The sequence below is a fragment of the Amphiura filiformis genome, chromosome 17, assembly GCF_039555335.1.
Source record: "Amphiura filiformis chromosome 17, Afil_fr2py, whole genome shotgun sequence".
NCBI classification, from domain to species: domain Eukaryota; kingdom Metazoa; phylum Echinodermata; class Ophiuroidea; order Amphilepidida; family Amphiuridae; genus Amphiura; species Amphiura filiformis.
In genome coordinates, this window is record NC_092644.1 from 34,111,265 (window position 1) to 34,126,567 (window position 15,303).

Here is a 15,303-nt window from a genome sequence, read left to right on the forward strand (position 1 = left end):
TGTCAGTAACCAAGCAGTTGTCCAACTGACACAACAGCAAAATGCACTGACATGGAACACCTTCCTGTACCAAAATCCACAGCCCAACAGATTTCTTTTGTTGGGTTCCAATTATTCGCCTGTGAATGTGATCCCGGAAGCTGTTCCGTGTCAGTGCATTTTACTGTTGTGTCAGTTGGACAACTGCTTGGTTACTGACATGTGTTTAGAGTAGAGTATTGAAGTTATCCTGTGTGTAATTTTTCGTTCGTGTACAGGCGAATAATTGGAACCCAACAAAAGAAATCTGCTGGGCTGTGAATTTTGGTCCAGGAAGGTGTTCCATGTCAGTGCATTTTGCTGTTGTGTCAATTGAACAACTGCTTGGTTACTGACATGTGTTTAGAGTAGAGTATTGAAGTAATCATGTGTGCAATTTTTGTTCATTTTTATGGAGAGGATTTTAAGACCTTGTGAAAAATTATAAGTTTCTTTTTGAGGCCAGTTTATATTAATAATATTTGGGATCATTGCCATGTAAAATATTTGCCACTTGAATTTACTATTTTTTGGCCCACTTCTTTTTCGTGCATCCTACCAAAAAAATTCTTGGGCCAAACATTTTTTTAAATTAATTTTTAAAAACTAGATAAAAATATCTAGGAGCCGTTTTTTCATTTTTTTGAATTTCGACCAACTTTCGAAATTTGCACCAAAAATGGTCAAAAAATGCTGAATTTTCAAAAAAATCATAAAAAAGCCCGATTTTCTCCCAAATTTCAAATAATTTTGGCGATTATCTTTGGAAATCTTTTATTTACAATATTCCTAAAGGTATCATGAAATTTATGTTGAATGCTTTCCTTGACACCCTTCCCACCAAAAACAATCTGAGTCGCTGGGGAATAAAGTTAAATACCAAATGTAACTTATGTGGTAATCACGAGACCCTCCATCATGTCCTTAAGGCCCGGTCACACTATGACGGACGATAAGCAACGAAAGGTGACGAACGTGAAAATCACAAAATGTTGACGGCAACGCGACGACAAAAAGAGGAAAAACAAGATTCGGTGACGAGTGGGAACGACCTTTAGCGACAACACGACGGCAAGGGACGAAAGGCTGCGGCAGGAAACGGAGACTAGCGACCAAAACCGGACGTTGTCTGGGCGATGAGTGACGAAGTCTCGACGGAGCCCGACAACAAACAACGATGTCAGACGGCTGGCAGCGGATTTGCTTGCGGCAAGGAACGGCAGCTGACGGTGGATTGCGGTGATGATGACATGACTCAGCAGCCGACATCAAAGCCTGTGTGTGTGCGGGTCGTATAGTCCCCTTTGGCGTTCCCACTTTTCACAACGTTCAATATCAATAATAATCAAAAATATTAACATCAATATCAACAATAATCAAAAATAGTAAAATCAATATCAATAATAATCCAAACTATTAATATCTATATCAATAATAATCAAAAATATCAACATCAATATCAATAGTAATCAAAAATATTACACATTTCAATAATAATAATAATAAAAAACCCTTTAAAAGGGAGCGCTCAGGCACGATTGGAAAACATGGTTGTGGAATGTAGGTCGGTTGTAATTCATGTTTGTAGGTAGGAGGCAGTTGGTCAGTGTGGAATTTATGCACCCTTGTGGATGTTAATATGATGGATGTGCAGGTGACAGAGTAATATTCAAGGCAATTTTATCCTGTTATAAGCGTGTACTATAAGTCTATTCATGACATTGTTTTACTGGTGAACTGTTCAAGAAGAAGTTTGAAATTAAATATATTTGATGACTGATCATTTTTTTTTAGTGATACTGCATTTTGATGTGAACATATGCAGTGTTTTATTGTAGTTGTTCATGTGCTCATATGCTTGAATGAGAATATGATTTTTGTTTAAATAGCGTTACTAATGTGATGCATGCCTCCGCACTAAGCTCCTTTGAATATACTGAAACAATATGATATTATTAATAATATCATGCATAGGTATAGTTTCGCAGACCTTCAACTGTTACCCTCCCTTTCATGTTGAAAGGCAGTGTCAATTAATTTTTAGGTAAAGGAACTTTGAGGAAAGGAGTCTTGAGGCAGCTGTCATTCTTGTTAGATGATAAAAATATAAATTTGGGCTGAGTTGTGGGTGAGTGATGTAAAATGTGAGCGACCTCTGCATTGGACTTCAACTTAATAGGGGGTAAAAGTTGGAGGTATAGAACTGGGCCTGTTCTACAGTCCATGGTTAATTATTACGATCCACAACATGCTCATTTATTAGGGCACTGTTCTTCAACCCCAATATGTTTGTACGTTCATTGGATGACCTTTGAAAATTTGGATACCAAACTCATACTTGGCAATTGGAGGTTGAATTGGACACTATATTGTTTAACTGAGATTATTGAAGTATGCCTTTGGGATGAGGCCATTGGGGTATAGTGAGTGCTGGGAAGTTCATTAGTGGCCACTGTTCCGCTATAAAAAGTGAAGGTCTCCAGTGTGTGATGCTTGTAATTTTATGGATCAGTAATTGAGCTAAATAGCCAAAATTGTGTTGGGGCTTTTCTCTCTGACACACAAGACAATAAATTTGGTTCTGGTTAGTCGGCTTGTTCTGTGTATAATTCCCAGGTTAAGTGTATTACCAATTAGTTAAAAACACAAGTATTGACAGATTTGGCAAATTTTGCATAAATGGGACCGGGAAATGGGACCTTGGCAGTGGGGTTAATTTTAACAAGAGAGGGATACCTGTAGTAAGTTGAAGGTCTATGGAACTATACCTATTCAGGCACATTGCATGTGTGCAATGGAGAAGATAAGCTAAAATATATTGAAACAGGTAGTTTTAGAATTCAATATAATTAAGAATGTTGTTGTATTGGGCGGATCCTGCTGCGAATTTGCACTTCAGCCTATTCAGAATTTTATACCACTGGAAACCTCTGGCAAAATAGTTTCTGTATAAAATAATTCTTGCCGATTAATTCGTTTAACAAGCCTATGGTCAAATTTGTTCCTAAAATAACACAGCAAGTATATAATGGCCATATATAAATATACAAATATACCAATAGCTAGCATACATGCTTATTTATACTTGCAAACAAACAATCTGATCCCGGGAATCTGATCAACTGAAGTTGTGAGATTTAAGTTTTTGCTTGTGGATATAGATCTACTGACAAATCTCATAAAAAGTGTATGCTAGGATTGTGAAATACCCCTTTAACATATTATGTCACATTTATTTAGTGATTCGAAACAGACATGTACGCAATTGAACGTTACCCATGAAAATGAAAAGTAAATTTTAAGTTGTACATGTTATAGGCCTAACGATCTGAATAATACAATTCAATTTAAATGTTACACCACTTTATCACCAATGCATCATTTTCACAAAAAACAAAACAAAAAACAAAAACAAAATAATTTAAGCCCTTATCTCCAATGTGCTCTGCTCAAGTTCGGGCTCTGCTCAAGTTCGGATGCCATTTTACCAAAAATGATCAAACTTGATAAATTTGCGTCTGCGGGATATTTCAATCTATTGGTTTTGAAGATGATGCTGTGGATATAAATTTGTATCTGCGGAATATTCCAATTTCTGTTGGTCTTAAAGATAATACTGTCACGGTGGAGGCTCTTGTGTAGAGTGTGGATGAGATGACCACAGTGTATAGTGTGGATGAGATGACCACTTGTGAACTTCTGGCAAATCCAGTACAGTCAGAACACGCCTACTTACTTACATCTCAATGCAAATTTAAGAAGTTCACGGACATTTGGTAAACTTGGTATGCCATGCAGGCTGACCTAGCTTGCTGACATCTGTGCTGACATTGTCCTTAAAACAAAATCTGTTCATGGCCAATATGTAACTTGCGAACTTCAACTTCCACACCACTATCAATCTGTCAACATGGTCAACGCTCATAATTATTGAAACTGATTATCATTCCCAGGTAACAAAACCCTCCACTAAGGGCAACAGAACATAGTTTTATAAATAATTTCATGGGAAATGAGGCTAATATTTCATCCCCATCCCTGTTTAAAATCTCACTGCTGCATATATTTATGAACTATGTCATGAGGAGTGAGGTTAATTTTGGAGCTGGCATTAGTCTGCATGTAGTGCATTTCTATTACTGAGATATCATGCATTATTCTACAAAATATTTTTACTGATTACAAAGCAAAAGCATTTGCAAAAGAAGCTCGACTTAAAGCTACTTAGGTTCAGAGGTCGATTTTTTTGATTTTTATTCCAAGGTCTAACCTGAATGTATATATTCACTCAGGTGTACCTGAGCGAAAAAAATTATATAAATATCAATAATAATCAAAAATAGTAAAAGCAATATTAATAATAATCTAAACTATCTATATCAATAATAATCAAAAATATTACACATATCAATAATAATCAAAACTATTAATATCTTTATCAATGATAATCAAAAATATTACCATCAATATACTAAATAGTCAAACATATTACGCATATCAATAATAATATAAAAAACCAATATAAATATCAATAATAATCAAAAATAGTAAAATCAATATAAATAATAATCAAAACTTTTAATATCTATATCAATTATAATCAAAAATATTAACATCAATATCAATTATTATAATCAAAGATATTAATATCAATATCAATTAGGCCTATTATAATCAAAGATATTAATATCAATATCAATAATAATAAAAAATATTACACATATCAAAAATAATCAAAAAAATTAATATAAATATGAATAGGAATCAAAATATGAAAATCAATATTAATAATAATCCAAACTATTATATCAATATCAATATATCAATAATGATCAAAATATTATCATCAATATCAATAATAAAAAATGTTAATATCAGTATCAAAAATAAACAAAAATATTGACATCAATATCAATAACAATATCAATAATAATCAGAAATATTAATATTTTGATTATTATTGATATTATTTTCTTTTTATGTGAACTTTAAAATTGCATCGTGCCCTAGTCTATTGAAATCGAGGTGACATTTACCAACGACTACCAACGAAATTGTGACGACCTCAAAACGACTAGACACGGCTTCGCACGGCATGGAAACGTCAAAGAAATGAGGGTTGCGGTCTCTAACGAAATCTGAACGGAATCACAACTGATTCTTTTGCCGTCACAACATTTTCAACATGTTGAAAATTTGCCGACGAACGCGACGAATAATTGCGGCCGTCTGCGGTCGCTAACGATTCGTCAGCGACAACTAACGGCAGCACACGGTGAGTGACGGAAAATTCAAAATTGCAATTCGCAGCTTAACGTCGCTTGCCGTTCACCCCTATTCGTCATAGTGTGACCGGGCCTTTAACCACTGTAAAATCATGCTTGACCAAGGTCGGTATACTTGGCATCATAACTCTGTTCTCTGCATAATCATGGACACTCTCAAAGATATCAGTGACCAGTCCTGTAATTTCTACTTCGACTTAGATGGTGCCACTAAAATCGCTGGTACCACAATCCCTCCTGATATTCTTCCCACGCAGCAAAGACCAGATCGGGTTCTCGTTAACGAAAGCTCTAAATCCATCAGCATTACAGCATTCCTTTCTAGCAGAACATCCACGAAACCCATGACTACAAACAAAATAAATATGCAGGTTTAATCGCTGATTTGCAAGAACAGGGTTATGACGCAAAGTTATTTTGTATTGAAATAGGCAGTAGAGGCCTCATCATAAACTCCAACAAGTGTAACCTGAGTTCCATTTTCCCCTTAGTTTCAAAAAGCCAAAAACCAATGAAACGTGTCTTTGATAAATGTTCAAAATCTCTCAGTCAACGTGCAATTCTATGTTCATACTCAATTTTTTACTCAAAATATGACCATGACTGGTCGATTTAAATCAAAATGCCGTCTTTTAGACCATATTTTATCGTTTTAGTGCAATTATTCGGGGCGGGTCCCTGTCAACTTTTTTGTGCAATATTATTTCTAATTTATAATATATATTATTGATGTATTCCTTTATAACCTACATTTATATGTTGTATTGTACTGTTGTTTAATATGCCTGCGGATGTTTGAGCCTGGTCATGTACCTTCTCAACCCCCCTGTCTGGCCTTAAATGTATTCCTTTTCAATATATCTGTTTTTATGTGTATTATGAATGAAAATTGAAATGATGAAACTAAACCGTTATGTATGCATCACAACGTTTTTGTTGTATCCCATTTTTTCTAATGTGTACATCTTGTGTAAATTTGGAATATTTATTATGTTTGTATATAATGTACTTTGCATGAGGGCCTGCCTGAAGCTGTTTTACCCTCAATAAAGAAAGATTTCTATCTATCTGTGGTGGGTCAAGAAGATCATGGTGTGTCAAGGGATGTCATGGTTGATTGTGGTCGTTATAGTGGATCAATCTTTGGAGGGAATAAAGGGGTGTCCCTCTGTTTAATAAGTATACATCTAACATCTTTTCTATTTTTTCTATTTTTGACAGAGCGGACCCTAAGCATGGACATGGAGACGTCTGCGGAAGCGCTTTTATTGAAATGGCTGAAGCGTGAGCTTGATAGTAACATGTGATTCGAACACGTGCAAGTTAATGCTGAGATGGACTATGGACACCTTGGATTCATATAAACACATAAAACAATTCTTTTTAGTACAAACTAGCAGAGCCAAATACTCGCATCGTTATGGGGAGGGGGAGTAAGTGAGTACATACCCCGGTGAAACGTATCGTGCATTTTCAGCCTTATGTTCAATTCAAATGAATTTGATCTATAAAACATCAACAAGATTGTAGGCATGATGCTAATTACTATGTCAGTATCGCCACCGACATACATTATGTCTAACACTAAACGTAAATATTATTTATTACTGTGTAAAATCTGTAAATGTTTGTTATTAAACATACAGATGTGTCATTTAGTAGTTAAACAGCCCGGGGGGGTGTCACTCCCATTGTGGCCTGCACACCATCCGCGATAATCAACTTTTGGAAAGCACCCTACACAAGGATTTAACCCTTGGCTAAAACGATACCCTAAACAGGGATTTTATTCCTTGTATCAAATTTCATACCATAAATTTCATTTCCGCATATTAGCAATTGCAATTTTGCTACTCTTTTTTACAATTTTTCATTTGACACCCTAAACACGGTACGCGCGTATCGTGCCTACCCACGAAAAACTACCCTTTCTACGCGTTTTCATTATCGCGGATGGTGTACAGGACACAATGGGAGTGACCCCCCGGGTTCAACAATGAAGGGTCGACCTCTATAGTTTCTTCTCAATAACAAACATAGGCATGGAGCCTATCAATTATCTAAATGAAAATAAACAAAACTAACATTCCTGGAGCGTTTCCAGAACCGGGGGGGGGGGGGTCACTCACTTAAAATAGGTGACGGGGATGTGTGGCAATATTGACCCCCATTTTTCAACATCCTCTCATCGAATGACCCACGTTTTAACTCAATTTACGGTCACCAAATTTACCCACTGAACATGCTGAATGACCACGTTTTCTCTAAAAGTCGCACAATTTTGTATCAAGAATTTTTTAACTTTAAAAATGTTGACCAAAATTTTTTCCCCAGTCTCACGGAACGTAGACCACTGTTTGGTAAACATTTTTTCCAATCTCACGGAAAGACCCCCTTTTTTGCGCCTTCTCACCAAATAAACCCTTTTAGTGTCAAGGCTCTCACCGAAAGATCATATATGTTTCGAACTGGTATATCCGCACATCCCGGCAAACCGTCAACGATGGGAGGGGTTGCACACCCCCGGTGCACACCGAGTTGCATATGATGATTTTTCATGGTTTTTTTAATAAACCCACGGGCTCGATTTCCTAAAGAACCTGATATTCAATCAGCTGAAAGGGGACTACTAACAAAAATCAAGTATAAACATGTAACATTCATTAAAAACAATGAAACATTAGTAGTATTTGTCTTCTTGCATTATTTTGTTATCAGTGGTTATAGTGGCTGTAGGGAAACGGGCTTGTGCCATGATTGGACCAAGGTCGTGACTTTTAGCCAATGGCTAAGGTATTGCTTTTGACCACGTTATTCTCCCATTCTATCTTCTGCCACTAGTTTTGTTCCGAGTCCCTCTATGCCTAGGCCAATAAAATAAGCTCGAAAAGCTCGAAAAGTTAAAGATGCAAAGTTGATTGGTCACAAATGCATTTCTTCAGAGGCCCTGCATGTGACGTAATTGGCCGCAATCATGACCGAATCGGGTGGATGAGGCCACACGGGGTTAAATGTCGGGACCTAGGTCACAATTTGAGAAGAGATGATATACCACCACGGTCATTTGTGGAAGTAAAAAGTCATAAAAATACCATAGTCTGGCTATTTAGGAAGGTTATTAATATCCTGCATATTGTGCCTCATCAGTTACTTGGTATAACCAGATTTATTATATAGAATAATTCTTCTACCATGTTTACTGTATTACAGGAGTATTTCGTGATTCTAGCATCCTCTTTTTATGACATTTTTCAGTAGATATCCACGAAAAAAGCTTATTCCCAAACATTCAGTTCAAATCTCAAATCGGACACAACAGATGAATTCGCCGCCGAAGTGACGTAATAATCGGATTACCTACCATAGTAATTCATCGCCCTGCACTGCAAGCAGGTTGCACTTTTACATGTGCGAGTGATCAGCACAATATGCATACTCTATAGAATTACAATCCACGTCTTTATCCCTGTTTTTTGACATCTATGGTTCAATGCATAGGTACCGCGTTGTAGTGCAGGGCGATCTATTAAAAAATTGTATTCATCTACTGCTATGGTATTTAATCCGATTATTATGTCACTTTGACGGCGAATAGACGCTGCAGTCCGTTGGAACTAGTATATTACGGAGGAGCAATAGATTACGTAACGCAATGTTCCTTTGTGCCGATTTCATTTGCCGACAAGCTATTCTTCGAGAGGTACCTTTTGTTCATTACAAAAGGTTTCCGCCATTAAACCTGACAGCGTATTAACGCTTTACTAGGAATGCTACTGTCAATAGGTGATCAAACGAAAGTCATGTGAAAGCGCCTACTTGAGCGAAAGGTACCTTTGGTTCTCATACAGCACATTACCACCCACCTTATTCCAGGCGCTCCACAAGAAAAGCTGATCAAATATATTTTGGTATGTAGAGAAACCTGTAATCGTTAGCTTTAATAAACCTAAGCTTTAATAAACCTAAAAAATATTTCAATCGGCTCACAACTTTTATGAAGATATGCTCTTTTTAAGAAATGTACACGTTTTTTCACTCTGTACACGCGCCATGCATGAATACATTTTTACATAGATTTTCCACAATCTTTTTAGCCTTCATTTTCACTCAATCCAAGAAATATTTTGGCGTGTATAAAAATTGAAATAAAATTCCCTGTCTCCTAAACTACATCAACTGTACCGCAATTAAGTATCACGAATCGTTATATATGCTGTGCAGTTAATATTCATATATTCTTTTATACATATAATATGTATAAAATATATTTCATCGAAAACCCGCCCACTCGGCTATTTCAAAAAGGTAATCAGACTTCACTAGAATGTGCAATGAATTGGCATTGAAATCAAGTTATTTTTTTACGCATTTTAAAAACACTTGGCCGATGACGAATGCTGCTATATGTAAGATTAGTATCTTTGAAAAGAGCGGTATACGCTAGGGAAGTGACGTAGTTAATTGAATTAACTACCATAGCAATAGATGAATACAATTTTTGAATGTACCGCGCTGCACCACAGGCAGGTTGCACTAATCACCTGTGTATGTCTGCAATCATGGATTGAATACAATACCGCTCTTTTCAAAGATTTTGTTGTTTTATTGTGTCCGATTTGAGCGCTGACATATTGGAAAATGTTGCCAATCAATATTCATGAGAGTGTACATTCAACGTCCAGTTATCGAAATTGGGCGACTTGTGTTTGGCAGATGTGATATACATCTGACTGGGTTTTTTAAATACATTGTAGCGGTATCTCTTTTCTTATCACAAATAACATACCGCTTGTCTTGAGTCACTGAAATTCCAGTGTAGTAACTGGATTCCTGGGCTCTATAATATACATAACTTTTGTAACCAGTGTGTTATTATTTTTTGAGAAAAATGCACAAATAGTCCCAAATGTATCAAGGGGTGTGGTACTACCTTAATGTAGAGCCTTTTTACAATGATCATACCATAGATGAACTCCTGGATGGGGCAGCTTTAATTAGCATGAGGCCGCATTGATATTTAAAGGAGTATTTCGTGATCCTAGCATCCTGTATTTATGTCATTTTTCATTAGATATCCACGAAAAAACCTATTCCCAAAATTTCAGTTGATTCCGATTTTGCGTTCGCGAGTTATGCATGATTATGTGTATTACACTGCTCCATAGACAATGCGTTGTAATTTCGTTCTGGTGCACCAGAACGAAATTCAAATTTCACGATATCTTTGCTGAACGAATTAATCTGCAAGAAATATTTTGTACATAAAAATTATGTAGCCAGAGGTTTCAAGTGATGTAAAAATCTCAACTTGTTTTGAGAAAAGTGGGGGGATGAGGCTGTGGATCACGAAATGCCCTTTTAAATAGCGTATTGTTATTTAAATTTGTGCCCAGACGTATTGGGGGCGACAGTCATGTTATCCAGACGGAGAATGTCTGCATATGCCGGGCATGTCAATTTGCTGAGTGAAGGCTGATAATCACCTTTCTGTATAGGTAATAAGCTAGTATATTTCGTGTACCAGTTGGTTATAAAAAAAAATTAGTATCATATTAAATATATTAAATGTATAAACTTTGAAATTTACATGAATTTGAAGAGCAGAGCTTCGAAATCTAGCTAAGTCAGGTGATATGAAATTCTGCTGCGTGACCCCCTCTGCGTGGTAGAATTATATTCATAAAGCATTGAATTTAACAGATATCATGGGCAGCCAACCACGATTTATCAGCATTTAAAATATATGTTAATTTACAAAGATAAATAATAAAGAGTACAAATGGCAATTAACTAGGAAACAAGCCTGAAATCTTAAAATGTTGCCACGTGATTTCCCGAACACATGATATGTCAACATGTGACCACTATTCAGATTTACCGTAAATATTTGGAGTATTGTTGCACGGCTTGCACATACACTGTGCATTTCTTTACCTCCGTATAAAATCAATAATGCATGCTGGGAGCCAAGTAACATTCTGTCTGCTTATAGTATTTTATTTTACTTGAGAGCATAATATAAATACATAAGACGAATAAGGCGCCATGATGGAAGGTCAGGTCGGGTATCAAAGGTTATTATAACATCATATTATTGACAGCAAGTCCTAATTTTGACTTTCCTATAATTGCAAAATGTCATTTCATATCAAATTTGTAGACTTTCTTTGAAAAAACATATCACTGATGCCTGATGGGAATACCCGTCCGCCATTTCATTAAACTGGATCGTTTTCGCCTGGTTTGTGCCCAGATGTATTGGGGGCGCGCTATACTCTCATTGAACAGGCAAAGTTCGCAAAACTAACAACGTTGTTATTTGCCAATATCAATTAACACGATCCAAGGGGTCGGACATGAATTATTCATAACGGATCGATAACTGGCCTCACTTTCTAGCTAGTAAACCAGCTGAATTTTTCATAGGTTTTGCGTTGCTAATAGAACAACCGTGAATTTAGTGTCACCCCCTTGATCATACTATAGTTACAGACGCGCATTGGTCAAAAAAAGGAATACATTTACAGGCAAGTCCTTTGACTCGAATTTACTTTGATTCGAAATCAGTGAGTCCGGTATATTTCAGCAGCACCACTCAAACCACACAGCTCATTTTCAGGGTCACGTGTGAGACATTTTAGCCATTGGTTGACAATATTAAAAGAACATATCGGTATTTCCTGCTGTTTTGTTTTGCTGGCTTATTCAGGTGTCTATAAATAAAGTTGGTACTTCTCCTTGTTTTTTACGCGAATCATAAAAAAGCAACGCAGGGTTGTGGGCCCACTCATGCACATGTACACATGTTGTTACGATTTTGTGCACTCTCCTGCAATCTTATTGGTTCTAAGCCGTGTGATATGACACAATATAACGAGTCGACCCGATACTCGTACGCGCTATTTGAACCAATTAGAGGTGCATGGCAACAACGGGTCATGATCGATTCTAAGTCCTATGTAATTCCTTGTAAAATGTAAGATTTAATTTGATTTAAAATTTGGTATAAAAAAAGTTAAATCCTTCCCAAGCCTTTCGGCCCATTGGGCGGCGCCTATTTCCGTCTCATAACCCTAGGCCACGTGTCTACAAGCAGAAAAGCTACAGTAGGGGGTTAGTCCACTGGTAGCCATGTGTTTAACTTTCCCTACTCCATTCTTTCAATGCCGAACGCCTGGCAAGAAGGCAGAAGGTACCATTTTTAAAGCCTTTGGTATGGCCCGATCGTGAGGCGGACGCTCTAACCACTAGGCCACCACACCGGTATAAAATTTGGTATACTTATGATTAATATCTTTTATTTGAATTGAAGGGTTTAAGAATGAGGATAAAAATATTGTTTTAGCCACTGTCGTACATCTATCGTCTCATATAACACGTTGTAGTGTATGAAACGATAGATGCACGACAGCGGCTAAACACAATATTTTATTCTCTAACTCAAAATTGGAAATATTCAACATATTCAACGATATTGAACAGGTAGTGTTTATATAATCACTATATGATCACCATTATGAAAACTATGATAAAGAGTTCCGCAAATAAGTTCATCAGGATTGTCAATGAAATAAAACTTCAAAATTCTTCAATCAATGACAGTTTCGTGCTAACACTTAGCACTCTCTCGAATTGAATGACCAATCCCTGCACCTCGACGGCTGCTGCCTGCTGGAGCTGACGTTGGTGGTGCTGTTGGTTTTAGGACTTGGTCATATATGTGCGGAAGAAAGTAGTTCCCTTCGTCTCTATTGAGTGTTTTGGCCCCTCTTCTTTATCCAGATGGCTTAAATTTATCTCTTCCTTTTGTTGTGTTCTCTGTCTTTGAATTCTGATTTGTCCCATCCAATAACATGATTGCATGTCCTCAGAGATGTGGTCAGTTATTGCTGACATGACCCATCATGTGTGATGTTGGTTCATGTTGATTGATGGCTATGCAAACATTATGAGGAAGGTTAACTTGGGGTGGCAATAATTGTTTGGGAAGCCGCAAAAATGGCGGACAAGCGATTCTGCATTATCCATTTTTTGCTCCGTAGTCCTTTACGATGTTGAAATAGCGCATCTAGTGTAAACCGATTTTAAGGTTAGAAAAGGTTGCCAGAAAACGTTTAAATGTCGCGTTATATATAAATTGGCAATTCACTGCAAATATTCTAACATAATGTTATTTAAGTGTTGACAAAATATTTGCAAAATATGTTTGCAAAATACATTCTACAATAACATTTTGACAACATTTTAAAACTCTTTTCATACAAAACGTTTTCATGACCTTTAAATAATCCGACATTTAATGTTTATTTAAAAGCATCTAATTCTAATGACAAACGTTGTGAGCGGCAAAACACTGATTTTATTGAAGTGTATTGTGTAATAGTTAATTCATCATGGAATTTATTCTCTGAAATATTCATCAAGGTTTTGGACGATTACATACCAAAATTAAGATCAAAGACTCTTCGGCCCCAGCGTGGATTGACGCAGAAGTTAGGCATCTACAATACAAAAAGGAAACTGCGTGGAAGTGTGCTAAAATATCAAATATCTCTAGCCACCGGGCCAATTTTCGGAAGTTACGTAATCGTTTGAAAAATTTGCTCTCTGTCAAGTTTAATGAGTACATTGATAGTCTTGGTGAAAGTGTTGTTGATAACACCAAGAGATTCTGGTAATTTTTAAGATCAAAAACAAAAACCAAGTCTATTCAAAAAGTTATTAGCTGGGCTAACATCACTGCTAAGTAGTACACGGGATAAACTGGAGACGGAAATGAGAGCGCCCCCAACGTCGGACCGGAAGGGAAGGGGGAATCTAATTAGTTAGAGTGACCTGATATGCCCCTGAGTCCCTACCCCTGGGAAATTCATAATTGGAGTGACTGTCTGTCTTTGAGAGCCATTAATTAAGGTGTACAGACTATCTTGTTGTACCTCTAAATAGGTGAAGTGTCTGTCATGAGAGACTAAAATAAACATAAATAAATATCAGTTTTGTCCTACAGATATGTATGCATTTAGAGAAATCAAATTAGAAATAATTAAGGATGTTAATTAATGACCCAATCAATTAAGGATGCATGGTCTGCAAGGCCCGATATACAAGTTGTGACAATTGTTTTGGTGTCTGGTAATGAATATTGGTATAATTGCTTAATTGGGTGTTCCCAACATCCTGGATCAAATTACTGGTACTAGACCTGTCAAAAGTGAAATCATGAATTAATTAGCAACTGTCAAAATACAAAATCATTAATCAATTAGTGATAACATGTCTTAACTGGTAAAATACGAAATATAAATATGAAATAAATATACACCAAATAAAATCATGGAAATAACTAAAATTGGCATTATCCGACCAAATACTTGTCCAAACTGGTTCTATTAGATATGCAATTAAGTATACTGTATATAAAGCATACAGTTTGTAGGTCTAACCATTCACTTGTCGATTCGACACAAAATCAGTGAAACCAGCATTAGCTATGGCCACCAGTTGTATCATTCATATGTAGTATAACACATTCATGGTTTATGGGAGGGGGTTGAGTAACGAGCACGGGCAGATTTGCATAAGAATGATATTGGACAAATCCTCCCTCCGACTGGACAATCCCAATGGGCCAAGGGGTGAGTCATCAAAATCCTATCCTTTGATTGGTCAATTAAAGATTTGGTAGTCAAGGTTACTTAGATTGGGAGTTAGGGACATCAGTAAAAATATTTGTTTTGTTAAGAATCTAAAACAACTAACAGTAGTAGATTCAAGTCAAATAAAATGCTCAAATATTTTAAGAGGGCTTACTAGTTCAATAGGGGTATTCATGGTCTGTTCCAGTACGATGATGATGAGGAAAACATGGAAGACACAGAGTAGTTCAAAGACATAGAGACTTTATATGCAACAACAAAACTGTGTTATCCTTGCATACCTTTTGACGATATGTATTTTAAACAAAGTGTTTGATTAAATGTATAAACAAGTTACTTGGTAA

General features: G+C 36.4%; 1 protein-coding gene across 1 annotated transcript in view; it reads left to right on the forward strand.

Moving 5' to 3' along the window:
• The window catches only part of LOC140138408 (uncharacterized), a 36,752-nt gene extending 30,007 nt beyond the window's left edge, over positions 1 to 6,745 (forward strand). Inside the window, exon 5 of the mRNA XM_072160305.1 lies at positions 6,525 to 6,745. Coding sequence (XP_072016406.1) covers positions 6,525 to 6,610 — 86 coding nt within the window. The 3' untranslated portion in view covers positions 6,611 to 6,745. The remainder of the gene's footprint in view (positions 1 to 6,524) is intronic.
• Positions 6,746 to 15,303: the final 8,558 nt, after the last annotated feature.